Below are 18552 nucleotides of genomic sequence, written 5' to 3'. Positions count from 1 at the left end.
GTGAGCGTCGTGTTAACTCCGTGCGCGTGCGCAGCTCGCTCCACATGCTACAGTGTCGACGTCGATTCCGGTACACCCGCACGCTCCCTGGTAAACCGATGTACATCTCTCCCATGCTTACTGATACTTTTATATTTTGTTTAAAGATCATTTATATAAAAAGGTAGGTACAAAAAATGCACATCAGCTTATCGAGTCCGTATTGAAACCCCGATACGTATTTAGATATAAATTTGATTATTACTGTGGTATAGTACAATATTTGTGATAATGTTGCCATAAGAACATGTAAGTATTTATATACAGTGCGTTATCCGTAGCGGGGTGTCAGGTGGTGGGGGCAGGCGGAGTGTGAAGTGTACCTCGTATTCCCGGGTCTTGTCGCGACACCAATGCAGCAAACGCTCTTTAATAGTGACGGCGCTGGCTTGCAGCGCTGGGTCCGTGAACTTGAAGTAAGGCTGCGACGGAGAGCCCGGGCTCTGCGGGCTCTTGGGCGAGCTATAACCGGAGCGTCATGTTAGGCTAATCCTCTACCGAATACGTAGCGCCACATAACGCAATCACTTTCGATGTATCTCGCTCCCCTGATGTCGTTCCTGGTCTCATGATATAATGGACTGTAGATATTATTGTGTTACAGCGAGACGCATGGACGATTGGAAGCTTTGCGTGGCGTTACGTATCCAACGGATGGTCGCCTTATATGCGCATTCTTATTACGCGGCTCGGTTAGTTTGTCGCGGTACTTTAAAACGTTTGGATTAGATCATGTGCGTTCTCACAATCGTGCGCAACGCGCTGTGCTGTCGTTATGGCGGTGGACGCACTGTTATGTACATTTGTATTAATGTAACGTGCTATATTGTAAATCGTCTATCAAGCGACTATCAGCCGGCGGATTTTTAATCAATGAATGTAGTAATCTATGTATATGCTTAATGAAGGCTAAGTACACACGGAGCCTCGTTCTTTGACTTACTAAATGCGTACAGACTCCGTAAGTGCTTAGATAAGCGATGCTATGATGCTTCTAACTTTTATAGAAAAGCGACTACTGAGTACTTGTTATACTATGGTCTATTTGAATATTATTATTACCTATTCCTTATTCGTATCCACTGTTATGGCTGCCAAAATAAATAAATACGTTTCATTAAATAAATTACGAAGCAAAATATATTATGTTTATAAATATTTCGCAGTGATGGTCGTAAGACTTAAGTATCGCCTTGTCATCGGTGTCATTAGTTTATATTGTCTGTGTGTTTCGATAAAATATCGAGTGTCGCAGTATAACATAATATACTTACTTGGGACTGTTAGTAGAGTTTTGCTTTTCGAGTTGACGGAACTTGGCGAACGGCGACACGGGTTTTGGCGCCGGTCGAGTCATACTCTCAATCACTGGTATACAAATATTATGTAAATAAATATTAAATCAAACAATCAACACGAATATATGACAAAATGGTTTTCAAGTGTGACATAATCCGTACCTTTCGATGTTTTAGTGGTGGTGGTGCTGCTAACTGTTTTTTCGGACGAGTTCCTCCTCACGCTCGATGTTACAGTCGTTACTTCCTCTTCGTCTGCAAATGAAAGGAAACTTTAAAATCTAAATTCATCTTTTTAATGGCGATAACACTAAATCGGAACACTTTAAAAACAACAGCAAGACAATACAAATAATACTTAAAAGCTATTAGTCAAAATAACACTGTTAAGGGATTCGGTGAAATGAAGAACTTATGTTTCAATATGTACATCGACGTGAGGCGCGGGGCCAAGGGCAAGAGGCCGGTGAGGCGAGGGGCGAGGGGCGGAGGGGCGCGAGGGGACATGCGACGCGACACAAGCGGCAGGCAGCCCACACACACACGACTCACGCGCGTCTCGCTTGTCTCCCTCTCCTAACTAGTGGAATGTGTGCGCGCTATGCGAGCGCCGACACGAGGTCCTCGAATGCGTCGTCTGCGTTGCTCTCGTCCAGAAACTGTAGCTCCGACACGGTCGGCATCGTGCGGCTACGACCCAGCGCGAACGATTGTGGCTGCGAGGGGCGGGCCAGTCGCCCGCGTAGTGGCGCGTGCGTCGACGGCTGAGCAGTAACACGGTTCGAAGACGCTTGGCCAGTGAAGTATGCCTCCACTGTTCGCTTTTTTTCTGGAAGTTCCTCGTGTGTGATTCCACCTTCATATAATTTCGGAATAGCTAGTAGGTGCATCGATTTAGTGCGCGCTACTACTCTTCGCGGTGAGGACGGCTTCGAACCGAACTCTCCGAAACGATGCCATGATCCAGAGCGAGCTAAAGCAGTGCCAGGGCTCGAATCGCGACTACCAGGTGATTCGCTAGAGAAAATCGAATCACGTGATGCGGCGAGCGCGGGGCTTCGCAGACCAGCTGGGGATCGAGGATATCCGTCGTACTCAAATACTTGGTTCGGGCGGGGCGGTGAGGGGGCGTGCGGGGAAGAGAGGCCAGGACGAATAGAAGACGGGGCCGGCAGCCGTACCTGGTTTCGCGCTATGTCCCGTTTTTTTCTTTCGATTTGCGAGATGACTTCGTGCTTTGGGGTGGAGATTTTGTCGAGCACGCCCCGTAGATTGTCGGCGGCTCCACGTGTGCGGACCCCCGCTGTGATAGTAGCGGCACCGCGAACTGGGCTACGCATCACGCGTGTCACTACACTATCATGCTCTGTTGCCGTTCCGTCCTCACTGTTGTTTGCAAATGCTATTCCGTTTTGACATTTTTGAGGAGTTTTTGATGGACTTGTGGGTGCAGTACGAGTAGACGGCGACGTAGCGTAGTCATAATTATTTGTTTCGTTCATAACAACATCTGGTAGGTAGTCCACTTTGTGAGCTTTCGCCTTTTCTATGTCTGGCGTTTGCTGAAGAGGCATAAACGTTGCAGTGCCATTTTGAGGCGTATAATCAACTATAGTGTAAATAGGCGCAGGAGGTGCGGGAGGTTTATGGGCTGGAATTTCACGACATTCTTTCGACGCTTCACGTCTCTGTTTTTCTCTAATTTGTCTCTCATAAAATTCAATTTGGAGTTGTTGAGCATCTACCTTCGGCAGATAAGGTTCTGGACTAAGAATAGATTTGGATTCGTCTAGTTTTTTAACTAATTCAGGAGCAGACAATTCGTTTTGACTTGGTATGGGTTTAATTGGATAATTCTGAGTCTGTGGACGTACGTGAGTCGGTGGCGTGGGCTGATGATAGCCGTATTGTTTGGGCACCGATTTTGTGTGTGGATCAATTTTTCCATTTTCAAAATTAGACGCAGTCGATCCTACTGATTTCCTAGTTTGACCGCCATCAGACGCTAAGATTAAAGGAGGTATAGTTGAAATAGGGCTAAGAGAATTCAAAATATTAGGATGTACGGTCGAGTTATCTGCTGACGGCGATACTGGGATATTAGAAGATGGAGGACTCCACACGTTTAGAGGAGCCGACGTAGGTGACAGAATTTTTTGTGGGGGCTTAAATGCAGACATCGGTGCATGAGAAAATTGATTAACTGGTATTGGTTTTGCAACAAAAGGCTTAATAATTTGCTTATTCGGTTGTTGTATTGTAGGTGGATTAGTTGTTTGTTTTGAATTTTGCACTGGGGCTGGAACTTGATTTCGCAATGAATCCCTTCGTTGGGACACCCATGGCGGCTTAACAATTTCAGGTGTGATATCAGCTAAAAATTTTCGAGGGCGAGGTGCTAGCGAGTGTGAAGTATTATTTGTGTTTTGCCAAAATCTTTTAGCCGAAGAAGCACTCGATGACCTAATATTTTCCTCTTTTTCGCGATTTTCAAATGTATTCTTGATGTTACCAAACCGGTTACTCCAATTAGCTTGGCCCACAGAGCTAGTGTTACGATTGTCTTGATTTTTTTGCATAAACGCTAGGAATTTTCTATCATTTTCTGTTTGAGGTTGAAATTCGGGAACTTTGGGAGCGTGACTTATAACGTTATCGTCTTCTGTGTCACTATCGATTTTATATCCACCGAAAGGTCTACCGATATCTATAGTATTGGCACGTTTCATACGGTTACGTTTGCTGTTATTGAAACGATTAAGAGGCTTCGACATGTCATCAGCAGTCGGTGGTGCGGCAAAATTGTATCCAGGTGGAGGAGGTCTGTAATAAGAATTCCGTTTCAATTCTTCTTCAGCTTTTTGTTGTATTGTAACCGTAGGTCTATTAATCGGAGCTCTTCTGATTGGTGCAGGGACTTCTTTTTGTATTTTAGTATCGAATTTATTGGCGATGGTCATAATGCTGTTTTTTGTGTCCGTATGCCAGCGATCAGCACTTTTGGGAAGCTCTTGTTGTGTTGTATTTGCTATAGAATGTCTAAAAAAGTCTGGTTTTTTAGATTGCGGAGCTCGTCTTTCTACAACACAAGCATTTCTATTGATTTTTGGTGTGGTATCGTAGCTAATATTGTGAGCCTGAGGAGCATCTTTTTGACGTGATTCAATAGCGTCATGATAACATACTTGGTTGTCAAGACTGAGTTTCCTTTCAGGCGTTGAAGGTTCATCGATACTAGTTACAGTCGATACTGTAGAGGATGTCGGTGGAGTTATGGGCTTTACTGACTCAGGCAATAACTGATCTCGATCGACCATACGTCGCGCTTCCTCGAGTTCCTCTCGCGTAACACCAACAGTATGCCTGGAAGTGCGGCTGCGTCGTCTTGGTTTACGTTTACAACCATCGAGTCTGTCTGCGGCATCGAGTGCATCCTCCAGTCTGTCAGCCAACGCGAGCAAGGCTCGAGCTTGAGGGTGGTCATTGGGCGGAGCGAGCGCGAGACGAAGGCGTTGCAGTGAGCGGCGCACGTCGGCCACGACATCGTGAGAGGCGGCTCCAAGGCCAGCCAGCAGTCGCTGGCCACCTCCTTGCAGCAGACCCTGCAGCAGCGGTAGAAGAAGAGACTCACCGCGTTCTCCGGACTGCTCCTCTGTTTCTACTGTCTCTCCAGCAGCTGCTAACGCCTCGGTTACAGCGCTCGCACATGCTATGGAAGAAACAATATAATTTGTAGGTATTATACGAAAATTCTAAAATAATTGTAGTTTCTTAATCATTGTAATTTCAAACCTTCTTGTTCAGCCATGAGTGTGCGGATGCGCGCGCGAAGGCGGCGACGTTGCTCGTAGTCAGTGCACTCGTCCAACTAAAAACATCAAAAATAAAAGTTATTACATTTTATTTATTTATATAGCAACGATACACTATATAACTTATAAAATTAATATTACGCATACTCTCTTGTTCTAGTACATTTATCAATTAGATACATACGGTATAGCGTTTGTCCAATATTATTAATTGCTTTACGATAAGGTGTAGTAAAATATATTTAAATTCAGATATACATATAAATATAAATAATCAAGTTGATTTTCGAAAAGGCACTATATTAGTAAAATATCCTAAAGATCCTAAAGTTATGTAAGTTTTTAAATAATGGACTTCATTCGGAAGCGGTGTGTTTATTTATTTCAATCCAGTAATTAGCCAGAATATTTCAAACTGTTTATTTGACCTCTGAAAGGATTCTCTTTAACGATAAGTGCTTCCCGTTACTCGTTTAACCCAAATTTTAACGACAAAATACTCAAAGGTATCTTTAATATAATTATGCGGAATTGATATAAATATTTCAGTTCATGGTCGTGTGCAAGTTTATTTGTTCGTCTGCAAGTGCTCTTACACTTTTACTTACCTGATTTTTAAAATAAGATCCGTTGATGTAGCGTAGTGCGCTTTTTATATAATGATATTAAAAAATCTTAGCAAGAATTGAATATTATTTTGGTAAAATAAGTTAATTTGGACTGCGAGCCGCTCAGTTTATACATAAAATAGCGAATAGTCTTTGCGCAACTTCCTATTCAATATTGTTAGGAAATAATAATAATGAGTAACGCTTAAGAATAAGTCAGTAGACATAACTTAACAGCTAATATTTGTATGTATACAAAGTTTAGAGGTTAAATTATTATATTTTGAAGATCCGCTTAAAAGGGACCAATATTATATTTCCAAACTAGTTTGGTAATTTTATTAATTTTTCAACAGAAAAATCTAATATTTTTTTTCAGTAGGCCGCAATTGTATTTGAACCCAGGACGTCGATATAGAGCCTTATAAGCTACAAGTGCAATCAGTAAATAAATATACTAATACAGTGATAAATCTACCGGCTATTATCACATACAAGTAGACATTTGATATGATCAGAAAGATGTAAAGTCACGGTAGCTAGTTTATGAAGCTTCACATATACGTTTGAATGAATACTTACTTAGCGGATGATTAGGTAAACAATACTGTGTCTTCTTCTTTCGAATGTTAAATCAATAATGACAGAAAGAGAAAAAACTGTTTTTAACTGATTTAACTAAGCAACGTTTATAAGTAAGGCCGTTAATTAATATAATTCATCTACTTACCCGTGTTGTACTTAGCATTTCGGTAAGATGATTCGCTTCTTCTTAATGTCAACGTAAATTAAATTCAACGTTTATTGTATATATTTAACACGCAATGTATCTGATACGTAAATCAAACGAATTGATGTTTATTTTTTTATGCAATTTGAAATAAGAACAACAATATTTAAATGTAGGAAATAATAAATTTTTGCGCGTTATAAATCGCGTTAAACAAGCGACGCGCGTTCACCGGCTCGTTTTTATACAATGACCATCTTATACAGCAAGCGAATAACGCTTTATGGTAATGAAACAACGAGATGTGATTTCTTTTCGTATTTGCGGCGAATTTCTCTCAAAGCTAATATTGCTCGCGGCTTTGCATGTAAAGTACGCTAATTATATATTTATTAATTATAAATAGTTTTAAATATAAAGCATAATGTAATTTAGGTATTTATGGTGCCCCTGTTGTTTCTTTGATTGTAGTAGCTTATAATGTTGTTGGACTCGAGGTCTTCGATGTACATTTCGACGGGAAGGTCCTAAAGACAAGCCCTACATCAGTTCAAAAACTCATGATCTGAAGCCGATTTCCTAAATCAACGAGGCAGTATACAGTTTTAAGTATTATTCGCATTAATGATATAAGTATTTGTAACTTAAGCTGTAAGTAAATCTATTTTTGAAATAATTAAGAATATAACGATAATTTTAGATAATTGCCCCATAAAATCTTTACAGTTAAGTTGCCGTATACAGGAATAACGGTGATTTTTTTAAATTGTAACTTGTGCATTCACCTGTACGGTTTTCGCAATTATCCGTCCCCCAGTCACAACCGGAAGTGGTCAACCGGTAACCGGAACTCACAATGCCCTGAATGTGCTTTGTCATAGTCATTTGTAATGTATTATTAACGTTAGCTTTACTTAATATACAAAAACTGAATACTTCACCATTATAATTACATTCTGGAAATACAGATAAAAAATAATAAATAATATAAAAATGTGGAATATTAAAAATATTAGCTATATACATATAATATAATGATATAAAAATTAATACTACATTCCAGTGTCCAAAATATGTATATGTATGTAGAGTTCAATTCTAAATTATGATTAAGAAAAAGGTATTTTAAGGTTAAAGTTAAATATCAAATACAGTTTTTTTATCGTTTCGATTTTAAACGCGATAAATTATCTTTTTGGTTGGTACCTAATCAGTAATTTCTTTATAATACCTAAGTAAGACATAAGTAACATTAAAAAAATGGGGACATGAACACATACGTTTTATTAAAGGTAATACTTGTATGTGGTCCGATATTTTAAGGTGATATGATTTAATCAATTAAATGTACATCATGGCTGTCGCGAGCGTAATCCGTCGCCTGAGTGACAGCCTCGCTACACGCTGGAGCATAATTAAATTATACATCGACAAATTACTTAAACGGTAACAACATCAGGTTCTATTTGATTTCTACTTTCGAACGATATTGAAACCATTTCTTATTTTATCACATTATTATAACAGCATTACGGATACATCAAGATAAATATTAATTTCTCCATGAATTATTTTAATGTCAAAGATCTTACACTATTCAGCATAAAACTATTTAAATTTGGTATCCTATTAAATAAAAAATATATATATATATATATATTTAATTATATATATAATTAAAAATATCCGTTCCAATAATAAATCAGGTGATAGTTTATAAATTTAGTGTAAAAGTCGCGGGCAAAGATTATGCTGAATAAAAAAAGCAAACAATATGTCATTATAGAATAAATAAAGCTCCGTCGTGTCTTGCAATAAATCATAGTTATTGACAGTCACGATGACTAGTATTTCGAGAGAGGTTTCACTGTCTCATGATTCGGTGTTGGATAAAGAAAGTTACTGGGTCTGTCTACGCGTAGTCGATAGTATATTTGTCTTATACTTTATAATGAACATTTAAACAACATCGATATACAACACGCGCAATGTTGACCGAAGTTTGCTCTCCGAGTCATTTGCGCTTGTAAAAAAATAAAAATAACGATCACTACTACTATCTGTGCAAGTATAACCGCGCAATATGTTTATCGGAGGTCTAGCTTAATTTAGCGCACGTATCATCATCGTTCATATCTAAAAATTACATCTGCGCAGTCAGCCGTCGCTAATTTCTGACGGCCCAGCTTAAATCGTTCGTATTGCAGGGAGATTTGTATTAACATCTTTATAAGACTAAACGTACTGCATTGCGGTACTTATTCAACCCAATGAAAGTATTTTTATCGTACGAATAATTTCGAATATGTTTGGACGGTATCTTTTAACACGTCTATTAAGCATCTGTAACAGTGAAAATAAATTAATTGTTCCATTTGCATGTTTCGCTTCGTGCGTTTGAAAATGTTCTTACATTGAAGTCATATATATATATATATATATATATATATATATATATATATATATATATATATATATATATATATATGACTTATATTTTTAATTTTTTTTTTATTTATATTTAACATCTTGGTGATTATGCTTCATCCAGGTTTTGATCAGATAATATATCTTGGAACAAGGGGAAGCAGTGCTGTTTATTGCATACTCGTTGTGTAAATAAGTATGTATATATAATATATATACTGGCGACTTCGCTTAGCTCTGATGACTTATTACGTAGTTTCTCTAATAATAATTGGGTACCACACATGATTATTCAAAAGCAAACTCTACGTCCTTACATAGAACTGAATAATAGTAACCGTCCTCTTTATTACCAGTTCATCATCAATAACGGACCGTAAATGTCCCACTGTCGTGCAAAAGCCCTCGTTCATTTTAAGCAGAGTTTGGAGCTATTCTACTACCTTGCTTAACTACTTACATACAGGTTTCCTTCACCGTCGAGCATGATTTGAATTAGTTATAATAACAAATTACACGACAACTCAGAAGAAGTTGCCAATTTAACTCGCGTCTTAGGTTAAGTAAGGTCTACGTGTTCAATCCAGTGCACTATCTTCTTCGAGTTTGTCAAGCTACAGTTCATGGCGTAGAGTACTCACGAGCTTGCGCAACACGCGCTCGTCCCAGCACTGTTCGATGTCGATCTCCTCCACTTGTCGGCTGCTGTTCACCTTCCCACCACTGCTTTTTACTGTCTCCTACGACAACAGATAATTATTCTTAGTAAAATTTTAAAGTTAACGACACTACGCCTCAAACATTAATAAATAGATAGATGTAACAATGTATATATAGATGTAATTAACATTAACTGCGATTTGTATGGATTAAGGATTATTGTCACTAGAGGTATTCATCTTCTTCTGTGTTCATTCCGTACAGATCGCAGTTAACGCCAAAAATATCGAATAAATAACAAAACTCGCACAAGCCACGCTATAAGAACACGCTTCGTATCTAGTTCGTGAAATGTCTTAAGCCGACTTTAAGTTTAAACGCTTTTTCGATGCGATCTTTTAAACGTTATGATTATTATAATAGTCAATGTCGTTCGTTGACATTTAACGATTGTGTGCAGTAGGGATATTCTGTAAGAATAAACTCGAAACTCACCGCAGAAAATTGTCGTGAAATGTCAGAAAGTGATAAGCGACCTTGACCATAATAATACTAACATTTCATCGATACACGCAACGAAATAGTATATCACCATAAGTCGGTTTGTCAAAATTTCACGGGTGAGTAATTATCTGAGTTCTTACAGAATAGCAGTGCTATGTTGAGTTTCGGTCTTACATAGTGATTCTACTGAGACTATATTTAATTGAATAAAGTTGCTTTGTTTATAATTTCGTGGAATCTAACTTATGTTTTGATGTCATGGCTTAGAAAATTATTCACTACCGTTTTTGTAATAATTCGAAATTATCAGAGGTTCATTATTTAACAAGTGTTACAATAATAGAAATAGAGGGTAACTGAACGTTTTTTCGGGCGATTACCTAAGGGTTCTTTTGATGGCGGAAAATATAGAAAATGTTATATGTTCCGAAATAAAAAGTTTTAATTTATTTACCTTTATTTACGTTAAAGTTTGGGTAAGCAATACGAATTCAAATATTACCTATATACAAGTACATATATTATCGGCCGCTCACAGTTCATTATGGAAAATAACGACTCATAGTATTGTTTGAACTATGTTGCAAGTGGATGGTACCAGCTCAAACAAAAGGCTGTCAGAACTATACTCATGAAATATACCAGCATTGTATTGAAATATATTTTATGGATAAATATACGAAAGTTGTTCTAAATTATTTAATATCGAAAAAAAATATTGAATTGTATTGACATTAATCAGTGTCAAATAGCTTTCATCCAGATCAAGACACTTCTAGCCATACATTATTGTCAAATTATGATAAGCATACATACATAGCCCGCTGAAATATTCCATTTGGTTTCGCCGTAGTTGGAAAAAAAGGTAAAAGTAAATTTTATCGATCGATTAATTCACGCGTTCTAACCACTGTTGAAGTATTTATTATAAAGAAATAATAGATGTGACATAATAAATCATTGGTTACACAACAATTGCACAGCCATTATAACGGAATTCATGTCAGATAGCGCTCCAAGTGTTCAATTACATTCTTTTTAGCGGTCATGTAGTTCGTCTTTGTAGCAATCCGTAAATACGTTCATTTTGTATATATAGACTCAAATATAGTTAATAGTACATTTAGACTAAAGCTGCAATTCCTAACCTGTTCCGTCTCTACAGGTTGAGCAACTCAAAAGGTTATATTCGTGAAGTGTTACACCAGCCTCGTGACAGACACCTGACATCCGATGCGGTTTAATATTAGCTCTTAGAGAAAAACTAAGCGCAGTGGAGAAGGCCTTGTCACATCACACCGAGGTCGCTCTTGATTTTGACAGCTCTATTTATATGTCAACATTTCTTTTACGATGACTCACGAAAACATAATGAACTTTATACAAGTTAGTATATTTGGTTATGAGTAACGTAAGGTTCCATAATAAAATTCCTCCGAATAGATTTCTCAATTAATAAATTTAACTTTCTTGTTAAAACCGTTGATAAGTAATGTATACTATATATTGATAATAAAAGAATATATCCAATATTCCAAGCCGGTGTCAACTTTTAAATTTGAAAAAAAAAAAACGGTTGGACCTACTCGACTAAACTATATTTTGATTTTAAAGTTAAATAAATTAGAAATTTTACTAATATTATTCAGTTTGTGTTGGGATGTTTGTTATTCATAGATACATAATGTTTTTTACGTCTAACGACGTAGCCGGTTACCATCAAGTGAATGGAAAATCAAGACCTTTTCAGTATACATTCGTTTAATTTATTTGATTCATTTAGTTCGTGCTTGACTGGATTAATGATCGACAAAGCTAATAAAACTATTTTTAAAATTTATGTTTTATCTTAACGGTTTCATGGATTATTATTAACAACTAAAGGCAACCTTTCCCGTTGGGTATGTGATCACCTGGCGGTAAATGGTCACTACACAATGTTACTGTGAAGAGAATTACTGATATATCGTTTAAAAAACGAGCTGGTTGGCGTGGTTGGTAGATACTTGCCTTTAACGCCGAAGATTGTGGGTTCGATTCCCACCCAGGACAGACATTTGTGTGCATGAACATGTCTGTTTGTCCTAAGTCTGGGTGTAATTATCTATATAAGTATGTATTTATAAAAGAAAAGTAGTATATGTAGTATATCAGTTGTCTGGTTTCCATAGCACAAGCTTTGTACAAGCTTAATTTGGGATCAGGTGTGAGGCCGTGTGTGAAAAATGTCCCAGGATATTATTATTATTATTAAAAAAACCATTGACTTTTTGAAATTTACTAGTACATTTTCAACTATAAATACACTAGACGTCATAACTATATATATAACAACTATTTACATTTCTGGCGGCTTTGGTAACAATATTTTACTGAATCAGTTGATGTATTAATCATAAACAAATGATAGATGTGACAAAACAAAGCTTTGGTTATATAATAGTTATGAAACCAAACTTTAATACAAAATTAGTGTCAGCTGGCGCCACAAATGCTCAACTAAATTCTTTTTAGCAGCTGTGTGGGAGTTCGTCTTCATAACAAGCCGTAAATATGTTCCCACTTGGATCCAGGCCTTGAAAACGGTAATATATACACTACGATATCGTAGTTGTAAATTTTTACGACCGATTCGAATTAATTCATGGAAAATAAAAAATGAATTTTTTACTGCTTCGGTTTCCGATAGTCTTTTTGGTGCGATCATCTATCGATATAAAACTTGAACATGAAAGCTATTCTGATCAGTACTAGTGTCAAGTTTTATATTTTGAAATATCCTTTAACGGATTTACCGGTAAACCTGTGTATTATTGAAATAATAATACAAAGTGAAAACTGAAGTAAGAAATGATATATCTTTATTTAAAATTTTTTCAACGTATTAATGTCGATACAAATTGATCATTAAGCGTATATCCATTAAATTCACCGAAACCGTTACCTGAAATTGCATCGCCAAATATGTACGAATGAGTCGTTCTTGCATAGTTTAGCTGCATTCGTGTATTCGTGAAGGGCGATCTTCCAATTTTGTACAGACACATTTCTCAGCCGTGTAACAAAAACAAGACACATCCTCACATCCTTTACTGTGTCAGACTTATGGGCATGCGGCGAATACCACGATACATTTTATGTACTGTTGCTATTTTGACGAAGACCTTTAAACGACTTTTTAATTTTATCGTTTAACATTAAAATTCTTCGAAGACAAATATAGACAAGTATAGACTTCATTATCTCCCTTCAGTAAAGATAAAACGAAATGATAATTGGTGTCCGGAAATTAATGATTCGGGTCAAATTTATTACCAGCATCGCGAGTTGGCTCTTAAGTTTTTATTCATTATTGTCTCGTATGAGTTTATGTATTAAATCTCGTTGGATGAAACTTTAACCCGAAATTAACCAGTGAACAGAACACGTCTCCACGTCTTGTGTTCAAACCTTGTGAAACATTACTGGGTTTTAAGTTGCGTAATTTATGATAATGATATATTATAATTGTGTTTTTACCGCGAGTAGGTATATCTTTTTATTATTTTTTCAACATTTCGACAGATTTGCTGTATCTGTATCGGTATTGCTTTATCTCGTTGTTGGTGATGATAAACACAGGGAGGAGAGGTGAGAATCGTAAGCACAACATGTATGTATCGGATCAAATTATGCCACTTATATTCGTACATCTTCCGAACCGTAATGGTGGAATGGTTTTTCTTTACAAGACTCATACCTTTAGTTCTGAGTTCTAGCAATATGTATTACTGTGCTACCTGTAGTGTTGTGCTATTTCACCTGACAGGTATCGACAAGCGGAAATAAAAAAAAAATATATGCGAGGTGTCAATTCCTCTTAGAAGATCAGTGGGCCACATTTTTGGCAGGTCACCGGGCGCGTCGCCGGGCGCGCCGTCGACTACTCCACAAATAGCCGCGTACAATGCGCCCGAGCACTAACATTAGATGTTAGATCATTAGCTCCGATGCAAAATCGTTTATTTATACTATGGATTAAAAAATAAACGAGTTGAAAAAGTAGTTCTAAAATTAGTTAAACATACATAAGTAGGTACTTACTACTATCATTTATTAAAGGATAGAATTTTATTAATGGTATCTAGTTACACTACAATATAAGTCGACCGACATGAGTGTCTCAGACATTTGCGAAGGTAAATAAGTAAAAAATTACGACTTCAAATACATAGGAGGAAAAGCAAATGAGTTGAAATGAGTTAAATGCAAACTAGTGATAGACAAATGTTAAACGTTTCAATGTAATTGATTTCCGAATGAAAACGAAATGCTTCATTTTTAATGTCCATAAGTATTTAGATAAATGTAATATTTAAAATTTTATTCGCAGAAGCAATAGAACTCTTTTTCAAGTTCGTAAAATTTTATGCGACATTGACCATTATAGTTATAACAATTTAAAGGACCCAACTATCGAAATAGCGTGTAACCAACATTTCACAGGTAAGATTCGAGTACTAAAAGAACGGCAGTGCTGATAAGAAGGCCACTTTTATAAGCTTTATATATGGCTGAAATATTAAAACAGGTCTACCGTTTATTCTGAAATTTTGCACACAATAATATACTGTATTTGACGCAAGTACAGATTAAAAATAAAATTTATTTAATGATATAATAGGTACATTCATTAAGTGTAACCTTATTTAAAATATGATAAAACATTGACTCATTGTTTGCTCGTGCATTTCGTTATGCAACAAAATGTATACGGCGTTAAGAGTATCTTAATTAGGTACAGCAGGTGCAAGAAACAAAGGGCATATCAGCTTGGCCCTGAGCCAGGTGGGTCGTCCGAATTAATGACATTTAATTGAAATAATAAGCATATCCTAACTCATATTCTAAATGCGAATGTTGGTTCGTTTCACGTCTTGACTCCACATACCTTAATAAAATATTGTATACATTTTTTTTATTTTATTCCTAAAAAGAATGCTTTCTATTAATCTGTTAAAAGCTATCGGGTATTTGATTAAGTTGACGTATGCTGATCAGCAGTGTCGAGTACTTGTATTATAATAATAACGGAGGTTTTGAACATATATATTTATCGATTATTTTTTTATGTTATAAGTCGGTCGGGCAAATGGGCCACCTGCTGATAACTGGTCATCACCGCCAGTAGACATTGGCGAAATATTAACCTATATGCCTTACATCGCTTTGCGTCACCCATCTTGGGAACGAAGACGTTTTGTCTCTTGTGTCTGCAATAACACTGGCTCACTCACCCTTCCAACCGGAACGCAATACTACTAAGTATCGCTGTTTAGCGGTACAATATAACTGCATCGTATCAGAAATGCCCAAATAAATCTACCATATACGTCAATAGTAGTAATTTAATTGGTAGAAAGACTAACTACCGATCTGACCTACTGAGTTCTTGTCGGTTGGTTCCGGTAGAATCTACGTTCCGTATCAGTGGTAGCTTTACATTTGATAAAATCCTGTATAAATTATCCTTGAAATAAACAAATATTATAAAGAGAAATGTTTGTTTGTTTTTTTCGGGTTCACGCAAAAACTACTAATCCGATTGATATGGACACTTTAATATTATTTTAAAGTGTATTTTTATGTTGATTACGATCAAATGATCAAACTGTAATGATAATCTATTAGTTTTAAGCCGGAACAAATTAAAGTATTTACTCTGCATGAATTAAAATGATATAGGTATATTTTGTTGATGATAAATATCAAAATAAAGGAATCATTTCAATAAATTATTTATACATATTATACACACGAAGAGCCGTACGTACTTGTGAGGTAAGATACAGTATCCGCCAATTGGCAATTATGTAGTAAATCTTGTATAATAATATAGAACATCTAACCAACTAGATTATTACACTTATTTATCTAACGTCCTTATTTGTTCTACATAGTAATGATATGTGTAATTTATGCTTTCAACATTTCCCGGAGTTAATCACAATGGTCGGTAAATATTCATCTCGGTACCGGTAACGGTTGCGCACGCGCACGCGACGCCATTAGCACGCGCAGATAACACGCATTGTAACGGGAGTGTGACGATTTCTTTTACGGCTTTAACAGAAAAATGTCAAGTGTAAACTTAGATAGCTGCGTAAAGATTACTCCGAGAAACCTGTGTCTTATATTTTAAATGATATATTTCTCGTACACAGCGTACACTGAACTGCTGATCAAGATAACACATTGATTTAGAAATTCGTTTGTAGAAGAGACCAAAACACGTAGGAATTTTATTACAATAGATTTACATAGAAAAACGATAGTAATCGCTTCAAGTCAAGTTGAATTGTTTGCGTTTGTCTAATTCCAATGTCATCATCATTAATTCACAAAGGGGAGAAATTTAGGCAAACATTGTCATAAGCGAACGAAAAATTCCACACGGTATCAACAAACACAATTAAGGTCTATGCTTTAGTTATGGTTTTCTCTACATTCGTTGGTTCTTTGTGCGACCGAGAAAGCTCGGCTAATTAATGTGTCAACATTTACCCGTTTGGTCAAACTATTTTTATTATATGATGGACTTCATAAGTTTTTAGTTATAAATTTAGTATTTAGTATTAAATTTTTCACTAATAACATTTTTAACTGAAATTTCATAAAGTTACATATTAACTTATAATTAAATTCTAATTAACGCTTTTATGAACAAGCTTATAGAGCATAATTTGTAAAACAATAAATTGAGCTTGTTTGCAATTAGGATAAAATTAACAAATGTCCTGAAATTTCTCCTAAAATTTCAACGCCACGATAAGATAAGATTTAATATTACACGAATAATAATAATAACTGCTTATTATATTAGCACACCACGTTGCTTTGGCTGTGGAAAGTAATTAATACTGCTAAAGGTGATCAAAATAAGGACATTTTGAATCGTATCAAGTGACCCTTCCTCGATCCCATTGAATGTCTTGTAATGGGATTCAGATGAGTCTTTCTGATTGCGATCCTAAGCAACGAAATAAAGGTTTTTAATTGAGGCGTTAGAAAACTTTTTATACTATATTTTCACCATACATATACGCCTAGTGCATACATAGATCATGATTTATTACTTAGTGTTCACGTACTTAATTCTTTAAAAGTATATCCATTAAGTAATTGTAGTAAAGTATTAAAGTAACGTGGTGCAAAAACTTGTAGCTTCCCCTGAAAGACGACGTAGTCTTTTCTATGGGAGCCTTATATAAGATACTAACCATAATTGTCCAACTAATTATTTATCAATGTGCAAATTAACAAAATAACAAGCCATTAATTATGCTAACTATTCGTTATATTACTATGTAATTTCAGTTGTAAGAAATTATTTCAAACTTATTTGGGTTTATTAAAGATTGGAACAAAAGAAGAAATAAGTTTTTCAACATATTATATAGATCAGAGATAATTACACAGATTAATCACGTCTTTGTTTTGATGTGCACAAAGCGAAGGGGAAGCCAACCTTGGCCTTTTCGAGGAAAATCGGGATCTCCATATCGGGAGAGGAGGAAGACGTAGAGGTCGTTAGCTCGCTGCGCACGCGTCGCTTGGCATACGACCAAATGATCCGCGCCGATGGTTGGGGACTACATGATATATCGCCATTTGGGGACAATAATATTGACGAAAATTTGTCTTGTTAGCCACAAAGCACAAAGAAGATGCCATTAAAGTATTATGGTACATAGTTAAAACAAAAACTCTTTTGTGCGGATGTAAGAATTTCAGATAGTCATTGTTACAATGAAACCCACATATATTTTATTAACTTAAATAACTGAATTTTGATATAAATATAAACTAGTGAATAAATTAATAATGTAATTATGAATCTATAGATCAGAAGTTTAAAAAAGACAAATATTCTGTAAATAAAAACATAAATAAAATTAAAGTAAATTAAATTAAAAAAAATCAATATGTATATAGAGTACACGGTAACACGGCACATCGCGCACAGTGATGGCAATAGTTCTCATATAAGTTACTCAATTCAATATGTTTAAAATTTGATGGGTGATTAGAATGAGATAATATATCCGAGTGCAGACAGATTTGAGGAGTACCTCGCGGTGCCCCAAGACCGCAATATTCGCAGTCTGACGTCACATGCGTATTTCTGGCTCTCATAGGAACAAAAGCAGAACATGATTTGCTTATATTCCGTATTGCGTCACAACTTTAAGAGTGGAAAAAAATAAAACAGTTGTCAAAAATAAGAGCCAAATTTTAATGAATAAATTTTATATTTTGTGTCTTAACGTGCATATTTATAGATGTAACGGTATTACAGCCGTTATATTTACATTTCGATCTATAAAAATCTTAGCGTACAAATTAATTAGGCATACATTGTTTTTATTTATATAAAGAAGGCAGAAAGTCCATCTAATGGTAAATGTTCAACCAACACGATGGAACTAGACGAA

At 36.0% G+C, this 18552-nt stretch overlaps 1 protein-coding gene across 6 annotated transcripts in view; it reads right to left on the bottom strand.

The window, feature by feature from the left end:
- LOC126773703 (microtubule-associated protein futsch) overlaps positions 1–18552 on the bottom strand; it is an 83226-nt gene that overhangs the window by 2374 nt on the left and 62300 nt on the right. For 4 of the 6 annotated variants that reach the window (XM_050494781.1, XM_050494783.1, XM_050494784.1 and 1 more), the window contains 6 exons: positions 9556–9654; positions 5130–5205; positions 4969–5046; positions 1500–1592; positions 1314–1407; positions 363–501 (listed from right to left, as the gene is read on the bottom strand). In XM_050494781.1, the coding sequence (XP_050350738.1) occupies positions 363–501; positions 1314–1407; positions 1500–1592; positions 4969–5046; positions 5130–5205; positions 9556–9654 (579 nt within the window). Of the gene's footprint in view, positions 1–362; positions 502–1101; positions 1131–1313; positions 1408–1499; positions 1593–4968; positions 5047–5129; positions 5206–9555; positions 9655–18552 lie in introns of those variants that run through there. The other 2 variants (XM_050494785.1, XR_007669763.1) reach the window with 2 other exon arrangements.

The sequence above is a fragment of the Nymphalis io genome, chromosome 15 (genome assembly GCF_905147045.1).
Source record: "Nymphalis io chromosome 15, ilAglIoxx1.1, whole genome shotgun sequence".
Lineage (NCBI taxonomy): Eukaryota > Metazoa > Arthropoda > Insecta > Lepidoptera > Nymphalidae > Nymphalis > Nymphalis io.
The sequence above is the reverse complement of the archived record's forward strand: the minus strand, read 5'-3'. Positions and strand labels throughout refer to the sequence as shown.